This window comes from Geotrypetes seraphini, chromosome 4 (genome assembly GCF_902459505.1).
Source record: "Geotrypetes seraphini chromosome 4, aGeoSer1.1, whole genome shotgun sequence".
NCBI classification, from domain to species: domain Eukaryota; kingdom Metazoa; phylum Chordata; class Amphibia; order Gymnophiona; family Dermophiidae; genus Geotrypetes; species Geotrypetes seraphini.
Window position 1 is genome coordinate 245490267 of NC_047087.1, and position 25446 is coordinate 245515712.

The 25446-nt window shown below is 40.5% G+C and overlaps 1 protein-coding gene across 2 annotated transcripts in view; it reads left to right on the forward strand.

Annotated features, from left to right (window-relative positions):
- Nucleotides 1-300: 300 nt before the first annotated feature.
- Nucleotides 301-25446, forward strand: part of TMEM26 (transmembrane protein 26) — a 54400-nt gene continuing 29254 nt past the window's right edge. The window contains exons 1-4 of one of the 2 annotated variants that reach the window (XM_033942995.1): nucleotides 303-789; nucleotides 11180-11258; nucleotides 19579-19635; nucleotides 23568-23788. In XM_033942995.1, coding sequence (XP_033798886.1) covers nucleotides 599-789; nucleotides 11180-11258; nucleotides 19579-19635; nucleotides 23568-23788 — 548 coding nt within the window. In that variant the 5' untranslated portion in view covers nucleotides 303-598. Of the gene's footprint in view, nucleotides 790-11179; nucleotides 11259-19578; nucleotides 19636-23567; nucleotides 23789-25446 lie in introns of both variants that reach the window. The other variant, XM_033942996.1, reaches the window with a different exon arrangement.

Here is a 25446-nt window from a genome sequence, read left to right on the forward strand (position 1 = left end):
TGTGTCACATATATGCAATAGTAGGAGAAATCGGGGATGAGGGGTGGCTGTACATTTTCACATTGTTGTAGATCTCTATTGTAGTAAATGTTCAGAAAGAATTTTAAATATCCAATATTAATGAAAAATCTGCTGAAATTGTTATGTTCATAAACATAGGCATCTGAGTTTCCATTTTAAAAGCACAACTCAGTTTTGAAATTTTAGCCCAGAGAGGATTATGGAATGTGTGGAAATGTTTGACTTGCCAGCATTTTTTGGTCAGTCAGCAAGCAATGCCAGAGAGACAGATGACTAGTTGCTGCTTAATACAGATCTACTTTAGTTTGCAACAGAAAATAGTATTTATTTTTCTTTTGTTTTTGCATTTGCTTCCCCTGCAACTAATGTGCAAAAACTCTCATCCAGAAGTCCGATTCTGATAAAAATGACTTTTCAGGAAGTGGGGGGGAGGGGTAACTTTCAAACTATGATGGGCCTCTTTGTTGAGGTGGAAGAAGAGGGAAAAGCCGCAAATCTTTCTAGCATTCCAACTAACAGTCTTTAAAAGTAAAAAGCCAGAGAGCAGGAAAACATTTAAAAGAAAAGTGCTGGGATCATGGATCTGATAGTGATTTTGAACGCTGTATTCACCAGGCTTCTTTTTGTTCTACACTCTATAATAGGAGTGTGGAGGGTCACTGAAATTAAAAATGACAGACTTTACTGGTGGCTGGCCCTGCTGAATATCTTTTTGTGCCTTGAAATGATACTGACGCTGAAATTCAAGAAAGGCAGAGGACTGAAATGGTAAGTAACTCTGCACCACTAATATTGTCATTTCAGGTTATTGCACTCAATCTGATTGCAAACGGAGTGAAGAATTCTCTGTACTGTATCTGACTATTGCTCTCCTAGCATCATTATTATAGTATGTGCACTTTATGGCTAGCTTTGTCAAACCTTTATTGATTTATCCAGCACCGATGATGGAGAAGGTTGTTAAGCTAAAATTTCCCTGCCAGTTGAACTCCATGAAGCTTAAATAAGCTCTCAGTAGTTTTACAGTATTACACTATCTAATCCATGCATAGCTCGGGTCAGGAAAGAGGAAGCACACGTACAGAAATTAATTGTAAGCATTCTCATTCATTCTATTCTGAGTTCTTATATCTGGTTCTTTATGTCAGAATGTTACGAAGAATTTGATGCCTATTACCACTACTCTAGATTGGATTACATGAGTGATTGTACAGTACTGTTTTAATGCTTCTTGAAGAACAGGATTTTAGGATGTGATTTGGGTTTAATGCCAGTTTATTTAGAAATGGTACTCAGAGAAATACATGTAGCTGAGAAGCAGGTTAGCAGTCTCTGCCTAGCAAATCAATTCCAATCAGTTTTATCTCTGAATGAGAGTTCCGGTAGCTGTATTGGCTCTACAGGAAATTGAAATTTTTGTAGGTTGTAAGCTGGTCCCATTGGATTGAAAACCTCATCTTTTTTGTTGGCCCAATTAAAGTTAGTTTCAAACCTATATAACATTTCCATTCATTCCCAGTGTGAAGATGATTGTTAAACATTGCATTTAAGTTTTAGGTCTATAAAGGTAGATTTAAAAACAAACCAGAGAAAATATTTTTTCACAGAATGTGTAATTAAACTTTGAAATTCGTTGCCGGAGAATGTGGTGAAATCAGTTAGCTTAGCAGGGTTTAACAAGGCTTGGATAATTTCCTAAAAGAGATGGCTTGCGGAAATCTACTGCTTATTCCTAGGATATGCAGCATAAATTCTGTTTTACTACTTGGGATCTAGCTAGGTACTTGGGACCTGGGTTGGCAACTGTTGGAAACAGGATATTGGGCTTGATGGACCTTGGTCTGTCTCAGTATGACAATTCTTATGTTCAGTAAGAAAACGTCTTTTCACTGCATAATAACCGTGGCCTGTGTCCCTCTTTTTGCAGAATGAGTTTAATGTGCCCTTAGAATTGAGAGTGAGAGCTAAGTCCAACCATATACACAATGGCCATAGTTGGTTTCTACAAAGAGAAGATGGTGCTACAATATAGCATGTAATGTGCCAATTTATTAAATTTAAAAATATGAGACATCACTAATTCACACATGTTTAATTATTTTAGAACATTTAGGCCTTTGGGAATGAAAACTAGAGATAGCTCATATCCATTCAACTGCAGATTCAAATGTGTGATTAATAGCAAAATGAATAATTTCTAAATTGTTGGTTCAGCATTGCCTTGATGATGAGTGTGACTGTTGGGGAGATTGGATGGACTATGCAGGTCTTTATCTACCATCATTTACTATGTATTTGAGGGGTGGCTGAAAAGTTCTCAGCTCAGCCAAGAAGAGAATAATGTGGAGCCATGAAACTTACAAGTTATTCCATACTTTTCTTGACACTGTTCGTTTCAGTGAGGCAAATGCATCTAGTAAGTGGGCACAAGTATAGGGAAACCAAGCCGTTGTGACATCACCGATGAGGTTGGCTCTTAGGCACTGGTGGAATGAGGCATTATGACATCACAATACGAGGGGCCGCTGAACAGTTCTGAGCCCAACCAAGAAGAGAATGATGTGGAGTTATTCCATATTTTTCTTGACACTTCGTTTCAATGGTATGAAATGAAACAAAAAGTGTCAAGAAAAGTGTGGAATAACTTGTAAGTTCCATGGGATCCACATCATTCACTTCTTGGTTGTGCTGAGAGCTTTTCAGCGGCCCCTCATATGTGTTTCCCTGTGAGATGGAGGAATTCTAAGGCAGAAGGGAACAATGCATGAGGGATTCTTCAAGTACAAATGTGGATATTGCCACTGTGCCTCCTTTCTATCTGTTATATTGAGTGTTTTCTATTCTTATCGCTTTGACCTTTATCAGAAAGGATATGAAGAAATCAGAATAACTAAAAAGACTCTGTTGTGCCCTGTAGCACCTTGTCTTTCTTTTAGTTTCTAGCAGTTCCCCTTTGTATTCCAAATTGGTTTTCTACATAAGTTTTTCTGTATAGTTTTCTGGTTTTCACATGGTTCCCTGTGTACTCTGATTTGCTTTTATCTGCTTTCATGTTCTCCCTATAACACAGCATATTCATCAGAGCTAAGGTTTTGCTATTGGCACTAAGTTAGGGGTCCTTTTACTAAGCTGTGGTAAAAATAGACTTTAATGTACTCTTAAGCAGATCTTTCCCGCATGCTAAGTCCATTTTTACTGCAGCCATAAAAACCCCAGTAGCCCATCCTCACGGTAGCCAATCCGAGTCACTAGTACCTAGCAATGACCCAAATAGCAGCAACATCCCATTCTACCGATCCAGGGCAAGCAGTGGCTTCCCCATGTCTTTCTCTATAACAGACTATGGCCTTTTCCTCCAGGAAATTGTCCAAATCTTTCTTAAAGCCAGCTACATTAACTGCTCTTACTACAACCTCTGGCAACACGTTCCAGAGCTTAACTATTCTCTGAGTGGAAAAAAAATCTTTCCTCCTATTGGTTTTAAAAGTATTTCCCTGTAACTTTGAGTGTCCCCCTAGTCTTTGTAATTTTTGACCGAGTGAAAAATTGATCCACTTGTACCCGTTCTACTCCACTTCAATCATATCTGCCCTCAGCCATCTCTTTTCCAAGTTGAAGAACCCTAACCTCTTTAGTCTTTCCTCATACGAGAGGAGTTCCATTCCCTTTATCATCTTGGCTGCTCTTCTTTGAACCTTTTCTAGTTCCACTCTATATTTCTTGACATCAAGTTTCAAGTTTATTAAAAGATTTTTTAGACCGCCTATTCAAATTTCTAAGCGGTTTACAATATAAAATTACGTAAAAACTGATTATAAAAGTACATAAAAACACGTCAAATGGAGGGTATAAATAACAACCAAACGTAACAAACAATTCTGATCTGAACATGGTAACTTCAGCGAGGATAGTGGGGAAGAACTACAATAATTATAGAAAAGATAAAACATAAAAGGGTAAAGCAATAGGTTAGGATTAAGACGGCAGTAGTTTAAATTTTAAAATTTAGATTTAGCCCTTAGAAGGACAATTGTTAACAAAAGGCGTCTTGAAACAAAAATGTCTTTAGTTTAGCTTTAAAATGTTTTATATCGGATTCATAGCGCAGATAATTAGGCAACAAGTTCCATAGAGTGGGGGCAGTAACGGCAAAGTTATTAAAACGTAATGTATTAATCGATTTTAAAGAGGGTACAATATTAATGTCTATGGGTTAATGTTGCTATTAGCATGTGGCCAGTTTTTTAAAATTACCACATGAGTGCTTTTAGGAGCTAAGGGCTTCTGCATTATCTATGCGTTAATTAGTTTGGGCCAGATTTTATAAATGGTGCCTAGGTTAGGTGTCACTAGGCACCCTGATTGAGGCCTAGCCACGTTCTGTGTGGAACTCTAAATTGAATAATAAACTTAATTGACATGTTAATTGGCCATACCATTAAGAACTCATTTTTTAAAAAACTTAAAAAACAATTGAGTTCTCAGTGGAACTCAGAGCGGTGCATACCAATGCCCAAGCTGAGGCACCTACCAGTGCTTAATGTTACCTATCTGAAAAGTAGGCATGGTTAGGGGGCAGAGAATAGGTGTGGTATGACTTAGGTGTTGCTAGGCATCTGCGTTAGGTGCCAGTAAATTCGGCCAGGAAAACCTTGGCCTGATATACTGGTACCTAACATTAGGATGGCTGTCAACATCTAAGTTGAGTTAGGCGCTGGAGTTGAGATTCTGTAAATAGTGTCTAGTGGTCAGTGTCGCAGTAAGGGTAGGAGGTGCCTGGGGTGGAGGTGCCCCCGCGCCCTCCTCTCCGTACCTCTGCTCCTTCCCGCCCCCTACTCCACACTCGCCCCCATACCTCTAAATGTTCACCAGTGCGAATGGCTTCTCTCCAGCATGCTCCTCATGCCAGTGTTGGATTTCTCTCTGACATCATTTCCTGGCCCCATGACCTGGAAGTGATTCAGAGGGGAACCAGGCTGGCACGAGCAACAGGCAGGAGAATTTGCTCACACTAGCTTAGATATACAGATATACGGGGTGGGGGGAAGGATGGTGCGAGCATGGCATGGCAGGGCGGAGAGGTGCCAGTACTACCACTGGCACGGTGCCTAGGGCGGCCCGTCCCCCTATTACTACGCTACTACTAGTGGTTGATTGACAACTGAGCCGAGCAGCACCTAGAAGATAGGCATTGCTAGGTGCCTGCCATTTATAAAATCTGGCCCTTAGGCGCAATTCCGCTGCTGATTTTTTAAGCGCCTTAATAAACGCTGTTTGAATGGTGTTCTTAACTGAGTTTTGGCGCCGGTTTGAGAATTCAGGCTTTAGTGCATAGTAGTGTAAATGAAGGAACACTTTCTCTCTGACCCTGATATACCCTCTCAAAATATTTTTGAAAAATTATTTAGCATGTGGTTAGCCTGTGCAGTTTCAAAGTTACCACAAGAGGCCTGAGTGCATCCTGCAGTATTCCATTTTTTGCAGCATTAGAATCTAACACAGCTTAGTAAAAGGGCCCCTTACTTTAGGCACAATGAGAGCTAATTCTTTTAAAACTGAGATTAATGCAGTCTCTTAAAAAAATCACACACTTGCCTGTGTATGAAGAAGGCAGGCCAAGCAGTTAATGAATGCAGATTTAAAAATAGAGCAAATTTTATTTCTATAATGCTTAGTACTGCAGCTGTGGCAAATTTAGAAGTAAATTGGTTTGCAATTGATACAAAAGACTTGCTTATATGTAAATTAAAATGTCAATGTCTTCTGGGATCTTGCCAGGTACATCAAGCCCACTGTTGGAAATAGGATATTGGGCTTGATAGACCTTTGGTTTGTCCCAGTACGGCAACTCTTATGTTCTTAAATTCAGCATTGATGATGTCCTGCCCTCCTCGTCTTTACGGTGACATGAGCCCTTACCATCACCTATTTCGTAGGTAATAAGGGCTCACACACTAAGGGGCTCATAATCGAAATGGAAATATGTCTAAAAACATGTCTAAATCGGCACTTAGACGGCCAGCGAGACATGTCCAAGTGCCAATAATCAAACTGGATTTTAGATGTATTTAAAAACGAGCTAGGCCTTCATAGTGCTGCTGAATGACCAGAGCTAAAAGGGGCATGTCAGCAGGAGTGTTGAGTGCGGGAATTGGGCGGGACGTGGGCCATCCTAGATTTAGTCATACTGCATGTATAACCCAAAGTTTTACAACACTGCCTAGATGGAACCTGGAAGTTGTGACTTAGGTCATATAAAACCAGGTCTAAGTCACAAGAATGTATCCAAAGTGACCAGAAAAGCACTGAAGACACAAAGTACAGGACCCCCCCCCCCCCACTGCTCCAGTCATCACTGAACCCCCTCTAAAAATTGTAATAACAACTCTACATATCTGCCTCCAGAACATCAGCACCTGCAGCCTGATATAGGAAAGCCTAGTTGAGCTGCACAGAGGTGGCTTAAGTGGTCTTGGGGTAGGTTAGTGAACCACGGAGAGGAAGACCCAGGCCCATAAACCACTCTAATTACTGCATTCATGGTGAAACATGTGCATACCCTACAAAAACCCCCAAAACCCTTTTGTACTGCCATATAAGTGGCTCCTGCAGCCATAAGGGCTATTGGGGTGGTAGATAGGTGGGTCTGGTAGATTCTGGGGGTGTTTTGGGAGGCTCACCATGACCTATAAGGGAGCTGTAGTGAGATGTTTATGTGGGACCCTTTTTGTGAAGTTCACAGAAGTGCCATGTCTGGATGTCCAGTCCATCACTTTTCTGGCCACTCCCGCGCCCAAAAGTTCTTTTTCTAGGCGTTTGTGACTTGGACAAATTTTGGGACGAAAATGGGGTATAAACATGGATGACTTAGCAGTCTGGACGATCAGACGGCAGAACGTACAGTTGGACCATTTTTGAAAGAAAAAAAATATATATATTGGACGTATTTTTTGAAAATGGACCTTTTCCCGTGTCCGACTTTGGGCGACTTGAGACTTAGGCCAAAACGGACTTAGACATTTCTTTTGATTATGCCCCTCTAATTCTGTGCTAACAAGTTAGTGTGAAGCAATTCTGACTTACTAACTGATTAGTGCAAAACCACTAACATGCCCCCTTAGCTAAAAAATAAATATGTTTTTAGTGCCTGAGTGGCATATGCACATTAATAGCTTACTATGGGATGCCTTACATTGCCTCAAGGTATGCCATTTTAAGCTGCAGTAATCACACGTTACTGTTTACTGCAGCTTAGTAAAAGGACCCCTTATACATTTAGCAGCTGCTGCTAATCATATAAATCCCGTATTTTTCAGTGATGCTCTCTTTAAATTTACCTGCTGCTATATCCTCTGGAAGGTCTAGAAACATGCGGCTGCTACAGGAAAACATTTTCATACTGCTGTCTGAGTGTCCTCCTGTGACCCACAGACTGCAGATCTCTCCCTCTTCTTACTTTTGAATAGGTCTTGTGTCCTTTATGGGTGGGGAGGTGGGGGGAGGTGTATTTATGCTTCTTATTTTATATTATTGAATGCATTGTTGTTGTATTATGCATAATGTGATCCTCTATTGTTGTTTTTGATATTGTTTGCATCAATAAAAAATTTTTGAATCTAAAGCTGGGTGGTAAAATCTTTTTTTTTATGCCTCTGGAGCCAGTATAGGTCAGAAGAAAACATTCTGAAGCAAAACATGTAACTTCTCTAGGTTTCTTTTTATAGGCTAACACCCATGGAGGTGTTAACAAGACATCTGATTGCTGTTAATGAGCCTGCATAAATGCACACACACCAAAAAAAATCTTAAATATACCTCCAGAGCTGTACTTAAGAATTTTGGCATTAGTGTGGACAAATTAAAGTTCAAAGAATTTAATGTGCATTATTAAAGGGGGGGGGGGGGAGGGAGTTATCAATATGGGTTAAGTTAGGTTGTTTTACATGTTTGGTTATTTTAGCATAAGGTCTCATTGTACAAAATGTGACCCTGTACTAAACTAAACTAAGGGCCTGGTTTACAAAGCCGCACTAGCTGCTGCTGTGCGGTAACGGCCCCGAAGCCCATAGAGATTTAAAGGGCTTCAGGGCCGTTGCCGCACGGCTTTGCAAAACAGGCCCTAAAACTTAAATTTATAGACTGGGCCATCTCCATATAAAATGTAGCTCGACTCGGTTAACAATCATGAAATAAACTAACAATAATATTAATAAAAAATAAAAGAAGAAAGAAGAGGAAAGAAAAAGATAAACCGAAAGGCATAATATAACAATAAGAAAAAATTAAGTGGAACGGGTGGTTAAATGTGCTAAGATAACCCGACATGTGGTAAAAATAACCTGTCTTAAAAACTTGAAGACTGCCAACATATCCTTTTCCTCTCCCTTGCAGGCAATCTGGTCCCTCAACTCCACCCCCAAGCCTTCAGTTCTTCATCGGCAGTGAGCAGTAACTTCTGCCTGTTACATGCACCGGCCCCGAGTCTCCCTTTGATGCAACTTCCTGTTTCTGCATAGGTGGGACCAGGTCAAGGGGAGGTTCATGCCAGTGCCAGAAGGTTGGGGGGGAGGGGGGTTGTGGAGTTGAGAGACCCAGTTGCCTTTGTGGGAGAGGTGGAAGAGATGCCAGGTGGGCAGGGGCCCACCCAAAATTGGGTGTCTGGCTTTGCCCCTGCTGTACATCACTTCAATCGCTTCTGGGTTTGCAGATACTATATTAGAAACTAATGAAAAACCAAATCAGCATGGAAAAAGGCAAAAAATGATACTCTCACAAGTAAACACTTTCTTTTTTCTTCAAACTTACCTTCATCATGCACTTTCGGATTCACTTTTATGCCCATGCAGAGAAACAGGGAAACTACCGCAAACCCCTTAATGTGGTTACATGGTTGCTTGTCTCCACATACTAACTGCATATAAGGGCTGAACATCTTTTAGCTAAAGGACCCCATAATATCTAAGTATATAAAAACGTAGGGCCCTTTTATTATGCTGCACTAAAAAGTGGCCAGTGCAGGTCTTTCCCACATATTTCCCACACATTTTAGTGCAGCTGCAAAATGATCACATTTCCTATTAATGGCCATGCACTAATTTGCCAATTAACACATGGCCATTACTGTATGAGCCCTTACCACCACCTATGTGCTAGGCAGTCAGAGGTCACATGCTTACTAGAGTTCAATTAGCGCAGAGTACGCTTATTCTCTACCTCCAAACACACCCCCACATTAAAAAATAAAACCTATTTTTTAGCGTGCGGGTAGTATGTGCCGATTCCAGAACTACTGCAGGAGGTTTGAACACATCCCGCGGTAGTGCCTTTTCAACCTGCAGTAAGTTAGTGCTTACTGCAGTTTAGTAAAATGACCCCAAATTGAACTAAGACAATTATAGAGTAAAATATATATATATATATATATATATATATGTTCCACAATGGGGAGAAAGTGTCATACAAGCCCATAGGAAGATGGAATTGAAGGAAATGGCAAAACATAGGAAACAGCAAAACATAGGAGAACATAGGAAAAATACCCCCTCATTTCCTTTAAATAGGGCCTAGAAGAGAACTAAGAAGTGGTCTGATCGAAGGTGGAAAGAAGCCCTTTACTCTAAAGAAATAGCTGTAACTGTGAGGACTCAAAGGAAACATAATGAGTATTTTAATAAGAAACCTAACATTTATATGGAAATCTAAGTTGATAAGTGGCCCCTGAAGACAAGAGCAGAATGCATGGTCAAAAATTTCTTCTGCCTAAGTGGCATCCATCTAGAAAGATCTGTAAAAACAGAAACTTTGGGGCTCATAATCAAAACTTAAACATGTCTAAAAACCCACCTAAGTCAGCACGTGGATGACCATGTGCTGATAATCAAACCAAATTGCTGGATATATCCAGAGACTTTTTAGACCTCTGAATGCCGCTGTGCACCCAGAACTGAAAGGGGTATATCTGGAGGAGTGGTTAGGGCGGTATTTGAGCGGGATGTGGACTGACCTAGACTTAGGGCTCCTTTTACGAAGGCGCGTTAGGGTCTTAACGCGTGGAATAGTGCACGCTAAAATGCTATGCGCGCTAGCCGCTACCTCCTCCTCTTGAGCAGGTGGTAGTTTTTCGGCTAGCGCACACGCTAATCCAGTGCGTGCGCTAAAAACGCTAGCGCACCTTCGTAAAAGGAGTCCTTAGTCGTCCTGCAGGGATAATTGAATATTTCATGAGACTTCCTGGACAAAACTTGCAGGTATCATAAATATTTAGGTACGGTAGGTATATGCCTGTTCCTGGAGAGTTCATAATTTAAAGGAAAAAAAATATATAGAAGCTGAATTGGGACTTGAACCTGGGTCCCCTGATTTATAGTCCACTGCACTGACCATGAGGCTGCTCTACAGACCTGTTTATGGCTTTGTTTGAATGCCCATAACACCTGATGCTGTCATAGATCCCAGTTTTCCTTTCCTGTTTCACTTTCAAGGGAGAGGAAGTGGTACAGCAAGCACTGGGGGATTCATAAGGGATCATGTCGCAATGCCTCCAGTGATCAGCTGATCAGTCAGAGCATGTTTATTTATGTACCTTGGACATCTTTCACTTTAGGCTTGAACATTTCTTCCCATTCAGTTAATTTTGGCCCTCTTTAGTCTTGCCCAAAACACGCCCTTATGCTATTTGGGCAAAGGCAGTGTAGTTTATCCAAATTCTGCCATTCTAAAATCACAGTTTGGGCATTTTTGGCAAATGGATTTTTTTTTTTTTTTACATTTTGAGACATCACTTGCTTTGAAAATGAGCCCTATAATCATACCTAAGTGGTATTTGTCATCGTGCAAAATTCAGAATGGACATTATTACCTTATTGCTAGGCTCATTAGTATTACCCGCAAGGAAATTTATTGCTGGCATTTTGATTATATCTGGGAATTCAATGGTTATATCCAGATACAACCTTGCACTGCTGATGACCATGGACAGAATATTTCTCCCAAACCTTTCAGTGAAATGGCCATATCTTTCCAGATTTCTTATAGTCAGAAATCACAAGGGCACTTTGCCTTCAATGGTTGTTCATATGTTTACTGTGAAAAATCTGGGATATATGTTTAATTGTTTGATGTGTTGTCAACTGCGTCTGCCTTTTTTTTTCCCCCATAGGTTATCTCCTGCGATATTTTTCTACCTGATTAGCATAGTACCATCACTGTGGCTTCTTGAAGTTAATTATGGCACTCAGGTATTTCTTTATATGTTCTTTTTCTTTTTTGCAGTTATTCACCTTGCATACTTGCTCTTCCTTTGTTTCCCTAATCTTCTTGAACAGTCCACATATGTAATTTGATAATGAGAATATGACACTTCTAGAAGCAGTTCCCTGACTTCAACCAGCAGGAAATGCTTCATAATTTGATAAGGTAATCGCTGAGGCCCAGACATATCGATCAGTTTCTTCCATTTCATGTCTGGGGGAGGGGTGAAATTCTTGATTAATTTGTTCCCCATTGTGTTATTTTTATTACACAATTGCTTAGGGGGGGGAAGAGCATATTTAAGCAGTCTATGTTTTGTAACTATGTAGAAAAAACAACAATCAATTTCAGCCCTTAGCGCCACTGTTCTACAAGGCTAATTTACTTGTGTTACCATGGGATGTATGGTAACTAAGTGTGATTTGCTTTGGTAATGAAACCAGCTACTGAAAAAAAAAACACATGCATCTACTGATGGCATTAACAAGTATTGAATCCTAAAACAGCCAGAGGGTCTGAAATCTAAATTAAAGAAAAAACAAAAAACAAAACCTTATACTTAGGAAAGAATAGGAAGCTCAGAGAGATGCAACATAGGGAGGGGAAATAAAAATTATTATAAAAATTATTATAAGAAACCATGGTCAGTGTTTCTCAGGTCAGAGTTTTCTGTCTGTTATTACTACTACTACTACTACTATTTATCACTATTTATCACTGAAAGGTGTAGGCAGTGCTATACATTTTGACGTTTAATAGACGGTCCCTGCTCAGAAGAGCTTACAATCTAACTTGAACAGACAGACATGATATAAAGAGTTAAAGATGCAGAACCCAAGGTGAGAGGAGTTAGGAGTTGAAGGCAGTCTCAAAGAGGTGGGCTTTTAACGGGGCCTTGAACACTGCTAGAGACGAAGCCCGCCATAGAGATTTGGGCAGCTTGTTCTAAGCATACGACACAGCAAGGTAGAAAGGTCTGGAGTTGTCAGAGGAAGAGAAGGGCACAGACTGGAGGGATTTATTAGTTGAGTGGAGCTCAGGGGGCGGGGGGAGGAACATAGGAAGAGATAAGTGAAGAGAGATAGTGAGGGGCAGCCGTGTGAGTGCATTTGTAGGTCAGTAACAAATGGGAAGCCAACGAAGAGACTTTTGGAGAGGGGTAACGTGAGTATAATGGCTCTCTTTGGATGAGTCATTCAGCTGAATTCATTTGTACACTGCTGTTTTCTGCATGACATTATCCCCATAAACTTGGACTAACATGTCCCTGATTTCACTTCCACTCTTGCCAAGTTTAATAAGAAATTTAATGTTTGTTCATTGCTCTATTTCAAGCTTCGACATTCTCATGATGGCACACAAAGACACTTAACAACAATAATGAATGCCACTGAACAAGACACCACCACTCGTTGACATGAACACAGCTATGAGGCACCGATATACAAAGGTTATGAAATCATACCGAGTTGTTTGTACTGTGCTGCCAACTTAAGCACACAGAGGCAAATTTGCGAACTTAATTGGCAGACCTCATATGAGAATGTACAAAAAATGCATCTCATTTATTTCAGCATCATCTATGAATGCCCATAATTTAGAGGTCCTTTTTCTTAGCTGCTTTAGTTGCTAATACATGCCTAACACAGGACATGCTAAAGCATCTGACATTCATTTCTGCATGTGCACATGCTAACTGGAAGTTAATAATTGTTGTGGAATTTTTTGAGGGGCTGAGAGTGGGCAATAAGCTCGATTCCTAGCGACTTGATGAATTACAGATCTCAAAAGAAATCAGTTTTATACTAGTCTGGTAAGGTCCTCCATCGTCAGCCCCATGGTTGTTTTCAACATGTCCAGCCATCTGATTGCAAGTTGCTCTCTTTGCCCAAACATAATGTCCTTCTCCAATGATCTCTCTCTTCTGACGGTGTGACCAAAATAAGACAGTCGTAACTTCATCATTTGGGCTTCGAGTGACATAGCCAGTTTGATCTCTTCCAGAATCGATTTGTTGGTTCTTCTGATGCTTCACAGCACACATAAAATCCTCCTCCAGCACCAAAGCATAAATGAATCAATCTTCTTTCTGTCTTGTTTCTGTAGTGTCCAGATGTCACATCTGTAATTGATCACTGAGAAAATGAGTGTGTGGACAAGTCTGATCTTTGTTTGAAGTGTTGTTTCTTTGCGTTTGAATACTTTGTCAAAAGCCTTCATTGAAGAGTGACCCAGTACTATTCTACGAAGTATTTCTTCCCTGCTAGTTGCTTTTTTATTTACAAAAGAACTCAGGAGATTGAAATCCTTTACAACTTCTATTCTATCGCCTTCAAGCTTAAAAATCTTCATTTTCCATGTTCATGATCTTCATTTTGCTTATGTTCAGTTCTAATCCATAGTATGACTTTTGGCTTTAAGAACATAAGAACATAAGAAATGCCTCTGCTGGGTCAGACCCGAGGTCCATCGTGCCCAGCAGTCCGCTCACGCGGCGGCCCAACAGGTCCAGGACCTGTGCAGTAATCTTCTATCTATACCCCTCTATCCCCATTTCCAGTAGGAATTTGTCCAATCCTTTCTTGAACCCCAGTACCGTACTCTGCCTTATAACGTCCTCTGGAAGCGCATTCCAGGTGTCCACCACACATTGGGTAAAGAAGAACTTCCTAGCATTTGTTTTGAATCTGTCCCCTTTCAACTTTTCCGAATGCCCTCTTGTTCTCTTATTTTTTGAAAGTTCGAAGAATCTGTCCCTCTCTACTCTCTCTATGCCCTTCATGATCTTGTAAGTCTCTATCATATCCCCTCTAAGTCTCCTCTTCTCCAGGGAAAAGAGACCCAGCTTCTCCAATCTCTCAGAGTATGACAGGTTTTCCATACCTATTATCAGACGTGTTGCTCTCCTTTGAACCCTCTCGACTAATGCCATATCCTTCTTAAGATACGGCGACCAATATTGGACGCAGTACTCCAAATGCGGGCGCACCATCGCCCGCTACAACGGCAGGATAACTTCTTTCGTTCTGGCTGTAATACCCTTTTTGATTATACCAAGCATTCTATTCGCTCTCTTAGCGGCCGCTGCACACTGTGACGACGGCTTCATTGTCATGTCCACCATTACCCCCAAGTCCCTTTCCTGGGTACTCTTATTCAATAACATCCCTCCCATTGTATAGTTGTACCTCGAGTTTCTGCTCCCCACATGTAATACTTTACATTTTTCAATGTTGAACTTCATCTGCCATTTCGCCGCCCATTCTTCTAATTTGTTCAAGTCCCTTTGCAACTTTTCGCAGTCCTCTGTAGTCCGAGCTCCATTAAATAGTTTGGTGTCGTCCGCAAATTTTATTATCTCGCACTTCGTTCCTGTTTCTAGATCATTTATGAAGATATTAAATAGCAGCGGCCCGAGCACCGAGCCCTGCGGGACACCACTCGTGACCCTCCTCCAGTCGGAGTAGTGACCCTTCACTCCTACCCTTTGTTTTCTACCCTCCAACCAGTTTCTGATCCATCTATGTACGTCTCCTTCCACCCCATGGTTCTTCAGTTTCCGGAGTAGACGTTCATGGGGCACCTTGTGAAAGGCTTTTTGGAAATCTAGATATATGATGTCTATGGGGTCTCCTTTGTCCATCCGTTTGTTGATCCCTTCGAAGAAGTGCAATAAGTTCGTTAGGCACGATCTTCCCTTGCAGAAACCATGCTGGCTGGTTATCAGAAATTCATTTTTTTCAAAATGTTGATCGATGTTTTCTTTTATCAGTGCTTCTGCCATTTTCCCCGGAACCGAAGTCAGGCTCACCGGCCTGTAGTTTCCCGGGTCACCTCTTGATCCCTTTTTAAAGATGGGCGTAACGTTGGCTATCTTCCAATCTTCCAGGATCTCGCCTGTTTTCAGGGATAAGTTGCAAATTTGCTGCAGTAGTTCCGCTATCTCCTCCTTTAATTCCTTCAGAACCCTTGGATGTATGCCATCCGGACCCGGGGATTTGTCAGTTTTTAGTTTTTCTATCTGCCTACGAACGTCCTCAAGGCTCACTTCTATGGATGTTAATTTTTCTGCCTGACTTCCGTTGAAGAATTGCTCAGGTTCCGGTATGTTGGACATGTTTTCGTTTGTAAATACAGATGAGAAGAACATGTTAAGCCTTTCTGCCACTACCTTCTCCTCCTTCACCACTCCCTTCCTGTCTCCGTCGTCCAGCGGTCCCACTTCCTCTCTAGCCGGCTGCTTCCCTTTAACATATCTGAAGAATGGCTTTTCTCAATAGATACAGCATGTCTTCTTTGCTGCTGGTGATGAATGTTGTATCATCTTCACAGTGCAGGTTGTTTATATTCCAGCCACTCTATAACAGATCTATAATCTTTAGATTAGAACACTGAAAACTGTAAGAAGCCACCAACTTTGAAACCAATGCTCTCTTCTTCCAAATTAGCTTATCTGAAGATGGCTTTGCCTTAAAGGTTGAATAGGTAAGGTTACAAGATGCATCCTTGCCTCACGCCATGTTTTATTGGAAACCAACCAGTGTTGCCATATTCTGTTTTCACTGCAGTTTCTTGATTTTCATAGAGGCTCTTTATCAGCTGAGTTATGCATTTGGGTATTCCCATTTGTTCTAAAGTTCTCCATAGTTCATCATGAGCCACACAGTCAAAAGCTTTGCTGTAGTCATTGAAGTAAAAGTATAAGGGCTTTTGGTATTCTTTGCTCTTCTCCAATATCCATCTAACATTGGCAGTAATGCCTCTTGTTCCTCAACCTTTTCTGAAACTAGCACGAATTTTGGGTAGTTCTTCCTCAATGTATGATTGTAGCCTCTGTTGTATTGTTTTTCAGCAATATTTTGCTAGCGTGTGGAGTTAATGCAATCATTCTGTAGTTGTTACGTCATTGGCGTCACCTTTCTTTGGTATAGGTATGAAGAGTGATCTTCAGTCGGTTGGTCATGTTTTTTCCTTCCAAATCTGTTGACACAGTCGAGTGAGAGCCATGATAGCACCTTCTGAGCCTTTTATTAATTCAATTGGAATACCATCGATATCAGTTGACTTGTTTTTCAAATCAGTTGACTTGTTTTTCAATAAAGCTTTAATTGTTGCTATGACTTCTTTTAAAATATCTGGTTCTTCTTCAGTGACAGTTTCCTGTTCAATTTCCTCAATGTTAGCCTCGTTGTCTTTTTTGTATAGATTTTCCATATATTTTTTCCATCTCTTTTAATGCTTTCTGAATCATTCAATATTATTTCAATGACATCTTTAAGCATCCCCAATATAGGCTGGAATTTCTGCCACAATCTCTTAACCTCCTGATAATCTGGTTTTTCCGTTTACATGTTCTGATTCAATTTTCTGACACATGTCCTTAGATATCATTCTTTGTCTTGCCAAACTTGACATTGAAACACTCATTTGTGACACTTTTTCTCTATCACCAGATTGTTTTTCTTGTTTTCTTTGTTCTGCTACTTTTCTGGTTTCTTCTGAGATCTAAGCTGATTTCTTGGCATTATTCCTCATCTGGAGTATTTTTTTTAGCTTCATCGCTAATTACAGTTTCGATATCATTTCATAACTTCTAGCTCTCTATCTCCTGTTTCAAGTCAGGCATATCTATTGTCTAATTTTATCCAATAGTCTGATGGAATATTTTCAATGTCATATTTTGGGAGGTCTTTAATGATCTTCTTCTTGTGAAGCTTTACTTTGATCTTGCATGTCAAAAGCTCATGGCTGCTTCTACAATCAGCTTCTGGTTTAGTCCTTGCAGTCAAAACTGCAAGTTTCCATCTCTGTCCTATGCAGATGTAGTCAATTTGATTTTGATACATGCCATTTGGCGAGGTCCATGTGTACTGGTGACGTTTGTGGTGTTGGAAATGTGTATTTATTATTGGCAGTTAGTTTATTTTGCAAAACTGTACCAAGTTATCACTGGCTTCATTTCTTTCTCCTATGCCATGTGTTTCAACCACTCCAATAATTGCACTATTTAATTTTCTAAGGAAGCTAGACTGGCTAGAAAAAACAATTCTAGCTAAGTTTGTGGAGGTGGATGTTTTTCAACCACTGCATCTTCAGGTATACTTCCTACTTTTACACTGAAATACCTCATAATGATCAGGAGATCTTGTTTTGGCGTTTGATCTATTTCATTTTGAAATTGTTCATAGATCAACTCTATATTCTCATCTTCCGTGTCTATCGTTGGAGCATATACTTGGATCAAAGTGACATTGATCAGCTTTCCCTGTAGACGGATTGACAAGACTCTATCACTGATAACATTGTACTTTAGTACAGTCTTTGAAAGCTTGTTGAGGATGAATGCCACGCCATTTTTCCTATATTTTTTATGACCAGAGTAACAGATCCAATGCTTGTTTGAATGAAAATGGCCTTGTCCTGTCCATTTGAGTTCACTGAGCCTATCAAATCAATGTTATTTTTTTTCCATTTGATCTTTAACAATTTCCAATGTTCCTTGGTTCATACTTCGTATGTTCCATGTTCCTGTGTTAAGAATATCTTTACAGCATCTGATCTCCCTTTTCTGTTCAAAAACATAATCAGGACGTCCTGGTGGCTTTAATCTGTCAGCTTCACAAACACTAGGCATACTTTGAGTGATGGTCAGCTCTTCCCTAGTAGCATGGTGAGTGTCTTCCTACCTAGGGGACCATTTTCCTGCATTATATGTCAATTCTTTTTGTCTCTTCACCATCAAGTTTTCTTGGCAGAATACAGAAGTAGATTGCTAGGCCTTTCTTCTGTTCAGTATAAATTTGATGTTGTTGCTGTTGTCGCATCAAGTGCAATCCTCCACCTCTTGGAAAAGAGATGGCTGAGGGGAGATATGATTGAAGTCTACAAAATCCTGAGTGGAGTAGAACAGGTAAAAGTGGATCGATTTTTCACTCCGTCAAAGATTACAAAGACTAGGGGGGACACTCGATGAAGTTACAGAGAAATACTTTTAAAAACCAATTGGAGGAAATTTTTTTTTCACTCAGAGAATAGTTAAGCTCTGGAACGCATTGCCAGAGGTTGTGGTAAGAGCAGATAGCGTAGCTGGCTTTAAGAAAGGTTTGGACAAGTTCCTGGAGGAAAGGTCCGTGGTCTGTTATTGAGAAAGACACGGGGGAAGTCACTGCTTGCCCTGTATCGGTAGCATAGAATATTGCTACACCTTGGGTTTTGGCCAGGTACTAGTGACCTGGATTGGCCACCCTGAGAACAAGCTACTGGGCTTGATGGACCATTGGTCTGACCCAGTAAGGCTGTTCTTATGTTCTTAACATTGCCCATCTGCTGCAGCCTAGATGGATGGTGGTACATCATTAATCCACTGAAACCTGTCCACCTTGGGAGACCCTGCTGGTAGTGAAACTACTGACAGCACAGCTTTCAGCTTCTCAGATGCACGCAAGCCCCAGTGGCATGACAAGCCCATGTACCATGACAGCTTTGAAAAAGAACCCCTTAGTTTAGTAAATTAAAAATCAAAAATGCATGCAGCAAAAAGTGTGAATCTGTAAAAAAATTAAAATGTCTTCTGCAAACAGAACTCATCAAAATGAGAAAGAACTTATCTTTCGATTAGAACACTGAAAACTGTAAGAATCATCTCTCAGCTCAGAGAATTTAGGTGTTTGTGTCCTGCTGATCCTGTACCTATACAGTGTAGATCTTGCTGAGATCAACAACCCTTGGGGAAAAGACATTGAATGCAATGTTTTCAACCAGTCTGAATTACATCAACTTTATTCTTTGATCAGTGTGAATCATAAATGTATAATAAATCCACTAAGCTAGGTTTTAATATGCTGTGAAAAAACTTTTGAATGAGTATCCTTTAATAGATAAAATTTATATTAAAATTTATTCAACAAAGCCCATATTATAAGGATATACTATGCTGAAAGTGATTCATATGGTAAAGGTTTTCTCAGTCTATAATTGTGAGGTGGTGGCTAGAGAGTAAAAACAGAGCTGCATTAGCATTTTAATAGTTTCTGGAGTATTCAGCAGTGACACTAGAAGAAGAGCTGAAGTTTGCGATTGAACGGGGAAATAAAGTGCCTAAAAATTGAACCAAGCATTCCAGAGCCCATATTTGCACTCACTATGAAAACCCAAATGACATACTGTATAGTATCACTTTGCTGAGAATGAGCGAGATTAAAAAAAAAAAAAAAAAGGCCGTGTGGTTTGTCTAAAATATTCTACCACTATAGTTTAATTCTGAACTGATAGATAACAAATAATATTTTCTTTTGTTTTTTGTTCCAGTTATGTACCAATCAGAACAGTCCACAAAATGACACAGATATCATCTTATTTATGAAAGTAAGATATATTTTGATTTTCTATATAGGTTAATGTGCCTTGGGGGATAATGATGTGCACAGCCATAAAACATTTTGGGGTCCTTTTTCCAAGCTGTAGTAAAAGACAGCCTTAGCACACCCTTACATGGGTTTTTCCAGTGTGCTAAGGCTATGTTTATCACCGCCAGAAAATGGCCGATTTTCAATTTGTTCAATTAATGGCCATGCGCTAATATTACATACTCTAACAATAGGGAAAGTAAGATGCTATACCAGTTTATACTAAACTAGTCTTTAAGCCCGTTACATTAACGGGTGCTAGAACAGATGTGTCTGTCTGTCTTTCTTTCTTTCTCTCTCTCTCCTTGGCCACTGTCTGTCTGTCTTTCTTTCTTTATCTCTCCGTGGCCCCCTTCTTCCCCCTCCCCGAGCAAACCAAGATTGCTGCCTGCCCCCAGCACACCCCTCCCCCCAAAGCAGCCCCCTTTCCCTCTCTCCCTCCACTTCCCTGTCTGTTCCTCTCCCTGGCCCCCTGCCTCCCTATCTCTCTCTGTTGCGCCATGCCTGCCTGTCTCTCCGTGGCTCCCCTTCTGTCTCCCCCCCCGATCAAACCAAGATTGCTGCCTGCCCCCAGCATACCCCTCCCCCAAAGCAGCCCCCTTTCCCTCTCCTCCTCCACTTCCCTGTGCAGCAGTAGCAGCCAGATGCCTCGCAGCACCCGCACCCTGTCCGCTTCTGAAGGACACCCTCCTGCCGTTGCTCTTGGTGCCGCTCAAACCACCGGACGCGCTGCACGTGCCGCAAGCCGACGCCCGCCATGCAAATCGAACATGGCCACGGAAGCACACAGCCCGGCAGCAGGAATCACGGCCTCCTAAGTGCACATGCGCACTTAGGGTTGTATTATAGAAGATAACTACTTGCTTAAATCCTACTGGAGCAGAATTTGCAAAAAATAAAAAAAATAAAAATAAAGAAGGCATATCTCAGTGCTAAATTTCCCTCTCAGAAACTAAGGCCATAATAGGGGCTACAGTAATTGTAGTCATTGGCATGCCCTCTTTAAAAACATAAATCATATTCTGAATCAAAGTGGAGTAAAAAGCTTGAAAGGAGAAGAAATTCCACCCTGTACAAGCAAGTTTACTCCTAAGTAGTCATCATTAAAGTCCACAAAGCAAAATCAGAGGAAAAAGATGGAACTTGGAAGATATTTATGATAAGCCACTTTTTGAAAATTATTTTCTGCTTACAATTTATTCGAACCATTATTAATGTAATGTTAACCACTTAGGCCCACATTCTATAAATGATGCCTAAAGTTAGGTCAAAAAAGCTTCAAAATGTTACTCACCAGCAGTGGGTTAGATCACCAAGGGCTCCCTTTACTAAGCTGCGCTAGTGGTTTTAGCTGGAAGCTAACGCCTCCATTGAGCTGGCGTTAGTTTTTCCGTGTAGCGCGGGGGGGGAGGGCAGCACACGCTAATCTGCAGCGTGCGCTAAAAACGCTACCACAGCTTAGTACATAAGAACATAAGAAGTTGCCTCCGCTGGGTCAGACCAGAGGTCCGTTGTGCCCAGCAGTCCACATCCGTGGCAGCCCATCAGGCCCATGATCTGTAATGTGATCCTTTTCTAAGCCCTTTGATCCCTTTTATCCTTCTATCCATACTCTATCTAAAACCTATCTCTACCTCTATCTGTATCCCTCAATCCCCCTATCGTTCAGGAATTTATCCAATCCTTCTTTGAACCCCCGTAGTGTACTCTGTACTATCACAACCTCCAGAAGCGCATTCCATGTGTCCACCACCCTGTGTGTAAAAAAGAACTTCCTAGCATTGGTTCTAAAATTGTCCCCTTTCAGCTTCTCTGAGTGCCCCCTTGTGCATGTGGTTCCCCCATAGTCTACCTTCTCTATGCCTTTCATGATCTTGAAAGTCTCTATCATGTCTCCAAAATCCACATTAATAGTAAAAGGGTGGAGAAAAAAGCCTCAAGGAATATACATCACACAGCAATCATTGATGATTTTAAGCTGGCGTTGTTCTTGTCATTGGCATAAAAAAACTCACACCCACCAAATGTAAGGATCTAATAGGGAAACCCCATTCCCCCCCCCCCCCCGACTACTGTGCACTTTCAAACTAGAAATCCAGCATTAGGAAAAAATCAGTATTTAGCTCAAACGCCTGAAGGCTGCTGCAGCCTAAAAATTAGGTGCCTAGATCGGTGCGCCTAGGTGATCTAGGCAGCTAGCTTAATTTTCTTAATTGGCTTAATCGACACTGATAACTGAAAGTGCCATTAAAAAACAGAAACAATTAAAAAAATTAATTAGCTGGTAGATGCCTACAGGTTTCAGGTAAGTGTCTATACCGAAGAACATACCAGCAAGTAGGCGTGGTTAGGGGGTGGATTTGGGGTGTGATCTGACTTAGGTACTGGTAGGTGCCTAACTTAGGTGCACTTATTTAGGCCAAGAAAACCCTGGCCTAAATGGCAGCGTGCCTAAGGATTCAACACTACTGGCACTTAAGACTCCTTAGGCACCACTAGGTTCAAGTCTATAAACAGTGCCTAGCGGATGATTGGACAATTGCACTCAGTGGCGCCTAGGAGTTAGGCACCATTTATAGAATCGGGATCTTCAGAGTATACTCGTTTGTACAGAGTTGGAGATTTCTTTTTTTCTGCTTTCAAGCTTTATCTCCAGTTTGATTCAGTGGATCCCCAAGCCTATTGGTGAGTGAGACACAAGCATAGTGTTTCTGTGAGAAATTCCCTAACCCCCTATTTGTCATAATTGAATTGTAAGCTTTATTGAGCAGGGATTGTCGTTTACGTGTTTAATGTATAGTACTGCGTACGTTTAGCAGCTCTATAGAAATGCTAAGTAGTAGTAGCAGCAGTGCAGTGGCATGAGAGCCAGGCATACTGGGTTTGATTCCCATTGCAGCTCCTTGCGGCCCTAGGTAAGTCACTTAATCCTCTTTTGCCCCAGATATGACATAAATACCTTATATGATATGTAAACTGCTTTGATTGTAACTACAGAAAGGCAGTATATCAAAACCTATCCCCTTTCTCTTTCTCTAGTACCTGTCCATTGCCCATGTAAATGTACAGAATACTGCCACATAAGTGTACACTTACCCACACCAGTGAAGGCAGGGTGCCTGCACATCATTTTAAAACGGCTCGCCTAAGTGGCATAGCACATAAATGAAAGAGGGTGGGCTGCTGTTTACATGCATAACTTACAGAATACTGTAAGTTATGTGTGGTCTTGCCCTATAACGGTATATAAGAAATAAATTATTATTATTATTATCTATTCAATTGCAATTATACCAGTTCTATGGCTGATGTAACTGGTGGTGTGTAAATGTAAGGCACTGATACTAGGTTATGTTAGCATTCTATAATGGAATCTGGGTTATTATAGAATAGGCTGTCACTGCATGGCATCGAAGCACCTAAATTCCACTATGTACGGTAGAAATGTCTCCTAACTGCAAAATTAAGCATTTTCATAGCTCCGTCAAAAATTACAAAGACTAGGGGACACTCGATGAAGTTACAGGGATAATACTTTTAAAACCAATAGGAGAAAATTTTTTTTTTTTTCACTCAGAGAATAGTTAAGCTCTGGAACACGTTGCCAGAGGATGTGGCAAGAGCGGATAGCGTAGCTGGTTTTTAGAAAGGTTTGGACAAGTTCCTGGAGGAAAAGTCCATAGTCTGTTATTGAGAAAGACATAGGGGAAGGCACTGCTTGCTCTGTATTGGTAGCATGGAATATTGCTACTGGGCTTGATGGACCATAGGTTTGACCCAGTAAGGCTATTCTTATGTTCTTATATAAAAAAAGCTGAATCACATCAATCTACTAAATGTTAGTGTCTACCCTTGATCATTTCTACATGTTTATGTTTCATTTTAAAACAGAGCATCGAAATAGTTAATACGTTGGTCACAGGATGTGAAACTGCTTGGACCCTAGGACTGCATCAGACTTTCCTGTTACTCCTAATTATCGGGAAATGGCTTCTTCCCATTGGTGCTGGAATCACCCGCGACCAGTTGTCACAGCTTCTTCTCCTGTTTGTGGGAACAGCAGCAGATATACTTGAATTCACCAGGGAGACGCTTGAACAAGATGATATTAGGTAAGCAATCACTGTCTACAAATAACAACACCAAAATAAGATGTCACATTTATCACGCCAACCTTTTTGGACCAGAGGGATTACAATTAGTTCCATAGGCTGATAACTGATGTATATTTCACCAAAATCATCATTGGTCTGACTTTTAAAAATTTTCATTCAAAATCTTTTCTAATTACTCTCTAACTCCTACTATTACTATTATTGCTATTAAAACAGTACCACGTGCTGGATTAGGAATTGGTTATCGGACAGAAAACAGAGGATGTTCTCTTTTAACCAAATAGTAGAATTTTCTTCTGACCAGCCTTTATGCTCAAGAAAAATCTGCAGTGTCCACCCTTCTTTTTGTTCTTTCCTTTCAAACATATTGTAGTTCTTCCCCCTCCTTTTTGTGCCAGTATATTTATCTGTTTTAAAGTTTTGGGTTTTCTTTGTTGATGTTGCTGTTGTTTTTTTTAAACTTTGATGCTTTTTTAATATTTGATGTCATTCTGTCTTAATTGTTTTTACCCTACTCAAATGTATTACGAATGTTAGCCACTTTGAAACTTTGAAAAGGCAGGATAACAAAATTTGAATAAACTTGAAACTTGAGGATAGGGTTAAATGGCCAATTTTCTCAGTGGAGTAGGGTAAATAATAGAGTGCCACAGGGATCTGTATTTATAAATGATCTGGAAATTGGAATGACAAGTGAGGTGATTAATGGCTTCTTTTACAAAGCCGTGTTAGGTTTTTTTAATCGCCAACTATGGCAGTAATAGCTATTCTTATGTTCTTATGCAATAATTATGACGCCCGCCATGTAAGCTTAACCCCTCCTTTTTACTAAGCCGCAGTAGAGGTTTCTACTGTGGCCTGGAGCACAAAAAACTAAGACGCTGCTCCAACACTCATAGAATTCTTATGAGCATCAGAGCAACATCGGAGCATTTAGTGCTCCGGACTGTGGTAGAAACCTCTACTGCAGTGTAGTAAAAAGGGAAGTGGGGGGAAAGAGAACATAGTATTATTTTGTTTAAACTTCAAATACTCAGTTGGGGAGTTAGGGGCCTAGAATTTATGTGAAGGGGCTACAAAGCTGAAATTCATCTGGGGGCCATCTAAAACCCTAGCACCAGCTGTATTCAAATGGAAAAATTCCGGAAAACTCTGAGAAATTGATGTACATATATAATTATAACAGAGTGACTAGCATTAGCTAAGTATTTTCAAGATAGATAGTGATTCACAGTTTTAGAGGACCTGCTTTCAATATCCATAAAGATGCAGATAAAATTCTTTTAACAACGCCAGCTATTAAATGTTCTTTGTTAATGATGTAGACGAAGTTAAAAAGTTGTATGAAATGGTTAACATGGACACTCCTTGCAAGACAATGGTGTAGCTATGCTTTGGCTTATGCTTAGAGATCAGGTTTTATTTTTTATGTTGTCTTCAACATATTTATAAACGACCGAGAAATTGGCACGACGAGTGAGGTGATTAAATTTGCGGACGATACAAAGTTATTCAGAGTAGTGAGGACACAGAAGGATTGCGAAGACCTACAACGAGACATAAACATACTTGAAGAATGGGCTGCGAAATGGCAAATGATGTTCAACGTGGATAAGTGCAAGGTGATGCATGTCGGTAACAAAAATCATGTGCAC